Source organism: Eimeria necatrix, genomic scaffold (genome assembly GCF_000499385.1).
Source record: "Eimeria necatrix Houghton genomic scaffold, Enh_scaff434, whole genome shotgun sequence".
NCBI lineage: Eukaryota > Apicomplexa > Conoidasida > Eucoccidiorida > Eimeriidae > Eimeria > Eimeria necatrix.
In genome coordinates, this window is record NW_013654324.1 from 3,907 (window position 1) to 10,544 (window position 6,638).

At 49.3% G+C, this 6,638-nt stretch overlaps 1 protein-coding gene across 1 annotated transcript; it reads right to left on the reverse strand.

The window, feature by feature from the left end:
* Positions 1-2,122: 2,122 nt before the first annotated feature.
* On the reverse strand, positions 2,123-4,228 carry ENH_00053650 (hypothetical protein; the record flags this gene model as incomplete). Its single annotated transcript, XM_013581498.1, has 1 exon — positions 2,123-4,228. One exon carries the CDS (start codon positions 4,226-4,228, stop codon positions 2,123-2,125), a length of 2,106 nt encoding a protein of 701 aa, XP_013436952.1.
* Between the last annotated feature and the right edge of the window lie 2,410 nt (positions 4,229-6,638).

Sequence of the window (6,638 nt, forward strand, 5' to 3'; positions counted from 1 at the left end):
CCTGATCGATGCGCCAACACTATTTCAACTATCAAAATTTTCACTCTGAAAGAAAACCAGCACTGCTCTCAAGTTGACTTCCGCACACATTTGATGGGTTTTATCAATATATATGGAGGATTCCTTGAAAAAATTTCATTTCAACACGTGGTTGCTCCTCCAGAGCGCACGCCTATCCGTCAAGGCACTCTGGGCTAATGGTGCACCCTGGTTCAGTAACCTGATCCACTGTGTTCGTCCGCTCGCTTACCTTAGTGGTCCATCTTCTGATTTAGGGGTGCTGGAAGACAAATAACCGTAGTTTTCTTCGAGAGTCAGAGTCCCGCTTTAAAGTACCGTGCACACGCCCGCACGCACATGATTGCACCATGTGGGAACTGTGCCACTGAGAGTGAAGTGCTTCTTTCATCAGGTAAACGCTGTTGGTGTCGGCTTTCCACGTAGCTGAAATATTCATCGTTGGACTCTGGGCATGCAAGTGTCGCCTATCCCTCGTGCCCACAAACGAAAACTTCTGCGGGGCAGTACTCCCCTTCACAAATAGCGCATCGCAAGGCGTAAATAGCTCTAGGGTAGCATTGCAGACAGAGATACAGCACGTCGATGGATGGAGGCTGACACAGCACTCAACAAGTCAGCGTGGAGGGCAACAAACTCTATTGAGGTTGGAACGGCCGCAAGCTTTTCGCCATCTGCAGCCAGCCACCCAAAACTAGATAGTATTTCGCGGACTTTCATCCAGTTACAGTATTCCGAGGGATGCTTAAACGCGTTTTAGAGGCGCTGGACACCAAGCTGACGCAGCAAGGCACTAAAGGCAAGCACGCTCAACAGATAAAGTTACAAACATGCACATAACGCCTGACTGGAAGGGGCCATCTCTGTGAGTTAAAATCGGCTGTGGAACGCGCAGGCGCGACGTAGATCATGGTGAGGCAGTTGTTCCCTGTCGTGGGGGTTTGCTGGGGCGGTGTATCAGGTCGGACCCGTTAAACTTAGTCCTGGGATGGATCGCTCGCAACTACTGTCCCACAAGTTCGGACGCGTTAAACTTAACCTCGTGATGGACTGCACGTAACTACTGTACCGCGGGTCTTCAACTGACACGCTATCATCATTAGCATCAAAACCCTGGAGCGAGGCTAAATGTGTAAGCGCTGAATGGTCCCGACGCGCGCATTGCTCCTCCGGCCACTTCCACCGCCAGATTTTCCATCATCAATGCGCGAAGGAATATCGTCAGAAACAAAAAAACATCTTCCTAACGAACAATGCTGACCTTTCTGTGTCTCGCTACGTGCTGCATGTGCTCTTTAGTCGCTCTTGGTTCTGCGTTGTTCTCAGTACCAGCGGCACCGCACGCCTGGATGAGACCGAGTAAAGCTACGATACTACATGCCCTTATCAAGCCGAGATAAGTTGTATTCCGAGTCTAAAGCTTTGAAAACACTTCCATGCCGCTGCGAAGTGCCCGGATGGACATTTATGGCATTTTATCTCATGCGTTCCCGAATTCCTCAAAATTCCACTATTGCTGTCCAATAAAACAGCACACAGGCACGATGCTTACTTGGGTGCGCGTGCAACCCTGAACCATGATTCAGCGGCTGGCGGGCAGCACAGGCTTTTCATGGGATGCTCATATATCGAGCAGGCATTGAGCGATGGAACCCTGACTGTGAGAGTCCTACTCGAGTTTCAGATTGCCCAAACAAGTAATCTTAGAGCCACTTTGCTCATAAACAATGTCGGCGCAACAGAACCAACAGGGAGAAACGCTAGCTGAAGTCTTCGGGGTCTGCAAGCGGCGAGCTTGCATTAACCACTACGCAACTTGAGTACACAAGCAGCAGGCCAATGTGCAACAACGGAAAACAAAAACAATTCAGCGCCACTGGCGAAAACAATGAAGCACAGGAGAGTACTGGATCATCAAAGTGAAGGATTTTGATATATATAAGATCCTTGTTCAGTGAGTTGCCTTGCAGCTCAAGTGGCAGGATCCCTTTGAGACCCCAGATCCTTATGCAACGGGACAGAAAAGCCATTGTCACTCGAGTTTGTCAATTCAAATCAGTATAGTTTCAAAAGGAGTAGCGCTGCGCTGTAGAATCCCAATGCCTTATTGGTGACCAAACTCCAAGCGTCCACGCCGCTGCCTGCTCTCTGATTCGTCCAAGCCCTCCGTATTAGGGTGGCGCATGTCTTGCAATTGAGCGTCCACCCAGCCACGGCCTGCAGTCGCTTGTTGTTCGACAGAGGCGGCTGGCACTAGTGAAAAGGGTGACCAGGGAGGAACACCTCCCTGACCGAAGAGGCTGTAATCGCTTGTGTGAGGGCCTGCAGCTAGCAACTGAAGCCTGGCAGATGACTCAACTTGAGTCCGTTGTAGCAGCTGTGCAGTGGGCGCCAAAAAACGTTCACTATAGCGTCCAGTGGGCGCGGGCCGCTTGATCGGGCCCACAGAAAACCCCGCTTCAGCATACTGAGGAGCGAAAGGGAGGAAGGAACTGCCTGTGGAAGATGACTCCCAAGCAATTTGGCGTTCTGGGCTTTGAAACTGTTGGTCTGCTGCGCGCAACCAAGGTGTTGGGGAGCTAGGCAATCGCTGCAGGAATTGCGACGAGGCCGAATCTGGCCGCTCTTCTCCAGGACTGCTGCTGAGTTGCAGTGGGACCTGCTCAACTGGTTCGGCCCCTTGGTGACGCGGCTGGGCTGGTGGCCAGAAAGGATCTGTATCAGAAGGCAAAGACGCGTCTCCGTACACGTATGTGCTGGCTGATGCACCTGTTGAGTAAAAAGATTTCTGCAACATTTCGCCAAAGCTCTCGTGCAGCCCTAGTTGGTCCCACTCCTCAAGCTGCGTTTCAGGATGAGTCATTGTAGGTTGGTTGCTTCCCACGAACATGCTGCTGGCACTTTCATGCTGCAGTGCGCTTTTCTCTTGAAGTGGTAGAAGGCCGCCAGCGCTCTTGATTGTGTCCTTTATTTGGATTTTTAACTTGTTCAATTTTGGAATCACAACATTCGAGAGGTCTTCCAGGTAGTTATCAAGGAGCGCACGTTCACCAGTTTGCTCCTGGCACCATAGGATATACTCGCGAAGCAAGTAGTCCTTGCTGATATGGTCGGCATGCACGTTGTAAAGCGCCTCTAGAACAGAAAGCTGCTGCTCAAGCACTTCCTCTGTCAGCTTTGGCGTATCTGCGTAATTCGACTGTAGCAGTCCATCGAGAACGCCCAAACAATTCTTTAGCACCAAGCCAGCAGTACCCATCATGCTCACCATTTTTTTACGGTATTTCAAAGCGCTAAATTCGTGACGAATACGCCGAGGCTGTCTAAGTTTATCAACTAGCGCCATCAGTTGAAGAATCGACCTGCGCATATCATCATGCTTTGCGTCGTTGCCGCTGCCTCCAAGACACTCAAAACCTAGAGTGATGAGAGCGTCACCCAAGCTTGTTCTTGAAGACTCTATGTCCAGCCTAACTAACGAAATGGCTCCCAAGTCCAGCGCTAAGATCCGCATGACCACATGTGCCAGACGCAGACGTTGTGTGGACTTTAAGATTGGAAGCAGCGAGCGGCATAGCTTTGAGGCCCTCACCATTCGCGAGAACATGTCTTTTAGACGTTCTTTCACTGGCCAAGGTAGGTGACGATTTTCCCAGTACTCCAAGCCATATTGCTCGCGCTCCTCTATCCAGTACGCCGATTGGGTTCCAGATGCCTTCTTAATTGTTGTTGACTCAACATTTGCCCCATCTTGTCCTGATCTGGTGGACTGATCGAGTGTATAAAACTTATGATGCGGTTGAGCGATTCCTTCCTCTGACAAGTGCTGCCCAAAATGTGCAGCACTCGCTCTTATCGCCCTGTTATCGCTTTTGTCACTATCCCCTGCAGCATTGCCCCAGTCACAGAGTTTATGACGGCGATCCCCAAGAAACCGGATCTGTGGAACCGAACGCTTCGCAGATTCTGCAGAGCGAAAACAAGTCAGCAGAAAGTATGCCGCTGCCAGCGACGTGAATGTTACGCCGAGAAGACGACTCCAAGGGGGTGAAAACAGTTTTCTGTTGGGAAGGCGCTGGAAAAAAAGTTCCCCATCGGGAGTGCTCCGGTCTGTTCGCTGTTCCGAATACAAAGTCGTCCGCGTCTTCTGATCAGTGGTGCCAGAGGACGGCGGATCACTCGTGAAGTCTGATTGTGGCTGCGGATGCATCAGACCTAAGAGTGTCTTCGGTGTGTGGTGACCAGAACCTTAATTACTTTCAGCTTTTTAACTGCCTGCGGTCCGCTAGTCTTGCTTGCACTGCAGGCTGGCACTGCTTGTAGCCATGCTATTGAGCAGGACTGTCAGAGGTTGCGGTCCGCACTTCTGTTCTTCGTGGTCTGTTCACACCCGACGCTGGAGCTATTGATTTTTCCTAAAATATAGTGCTCCCATGGGTTTGAAAACAATATGATGTTGTTATATGACGGATGTACAAACGATATAAAAGTTCTTGGCGACTCTTTGGCAGTGTATGAACTAGAGGCAGCGATACCTTGAATCAGTGTCCTATTTCATCACTCATGCAGGATAAAGCCATGAAAGTGCTTGCAACTTCTGCGTGACTTTAATTCTGAAAGATATTGGCCTTCTTGTGGACACAATTAAATGTATAATTTACGTATCCAGTGGGACTTGAGGAGTGCACCGGGAGACTATATATTGCCTGAACTTTACTACGCGTAGCTGCATTGGGCTCAATGCAGCAACGAGTAACTCCTTTAAAAAGTTGTTCATTAGTACCGCAACAAGAGTTCTTCAGGATCAGCAAATAACGGAACACTGTTACACTATGCTGAGCACGTCCAACGCCTCTGCGGAGTCGGCAATGGCATCGGGTGCAGGAGCAGTGGCAAGACCACCAGAGCTGAAGCAGACGCAACGGAGTTCTTGAGAGGCATCCCTGCAACTCTGCAAGCTGAAGGGAAATTAAGAATTATTTAAGCCAAAAATTTTTCCCTTTTGGTAACTTGGAACGTTACCTTCGAGTGGGCCACGCAGATGATATGGGGATTGGCAGCGTAGCCGGCAGAAATTTGCAGAGCAATACAGGAAGCATATCTCCTGCTTTGCTTGCCCATTTTGTTTTTAACTAGGAATTGTATCTAAACCTTCACCTTTCTTCCGGTATGCCCAACATGACTGGAGATTGCACAGTAGTACTGTGAAGGCCTGTTGCTCCCCCATTCAGACACAGCTGCGTTTTCTCTGGATCCAAAAAGATGCCTAAGGCTTCCAAAATGCCTCGTCAGGTCAAGAGTGCCCTTGAATTGCGCGTTACTGCGAAAGCAACTTTGATGAGTTAGTTTGTGGCATGCCTCTGGTTGAAGAGCTACTAGAGTTATCTGGCTTGTCGTACACTACCTTAAATTGCAGATTGGTAGGTAGGGAATACTTTAATCACGGTTCATAAGAGGTATATACGGCTAAGGTAAAGCCATATAGCCCCTTCCTGCGCCACAGGCACGACTGCCACGAAAGATGGTGCGGAATGCTGTGTGTAGCGAAATAAATGCGTAAAGAGCTTTTCATATTTTACTTGCGTGAAAATGCTACCAAAAGAGCTGTTATAAACTATGGGGCCACTGCCATCGCATACATTGGTCCTCCTTACATTTGCAAGTGCGCACCAGGCAAGTAGCGTGCAGGGTTCAACAGCTTCGGGATGTTCAATATGTAAGGCCAAGAAAAGCATACGATAGCACCATAGCATCATGACACAGAAAGAGAAGCGCAATTTCCAATAATAGCCTAACTAGGAGAGCTGCAGCAGATTCAATAGCAAGCCAAGTGCATCAAGGGGTTGTTGGAGCAGGAAGCGGCGTCCTTACAGGATTTCGTTTTGCGAATAAGTTCGACAAAGCAGGTAACTTACCAATTACTTTACAGGCACTCGATAAACTAGACAATAGGGGATCATCCTACTTTTAGCAGCAAAGAGTTTTACGAAATTAGGCCTGGATCAACACTGTCGGGGGCCTGAGCTAGTGCAGTGTGAAGGCCGTTATCTGAGGCATTGGAGCAATCTGTGGAATACTGGCGCGAACTTACCAGACTGGGTGAGGTTTAAGTGGCAAAATCTCCAGAGCCGTTGCACTACAAGCCCTTCGGCACTTCTCCAGCAGAGCGCTGCTAATCAGCGGCAAGGGGACAACACAGTGTACAAACCCAACTTCGCTCAGAGAGATGCGTAGCGCTTTAAGATACCACTTACTACGCCTGGGCTAATCTGCTGCTGGCACTGTCGAAGGCCTCAAGTAAGTTTGCAACAATCGATTTCACGGAGTGAAGGGAAATAGGGGCAAGAGTACTTGGGAATCTCGTGAGAGACTACAGCAGAGATGTGGAAGTGGCGCCAAAATTAGTTGGCACATAAACTGGGTAAGGGCAAGACCTGGTTTTGGCGGCCCTCTTAAAAAGCACGTGACAGAGAATTTCTGCCCTCGATGAGCATTCTTCTTAGTTCGAAGCGTTTTGAGTCCAAGGGGAAAGGAAAACTGGCGATGCACTGTGCTTAACACAACGAGAGCGTTTTCCGCTCATGAGAAACCTGAACAGGAGATTCAGATACAGGGCAGTG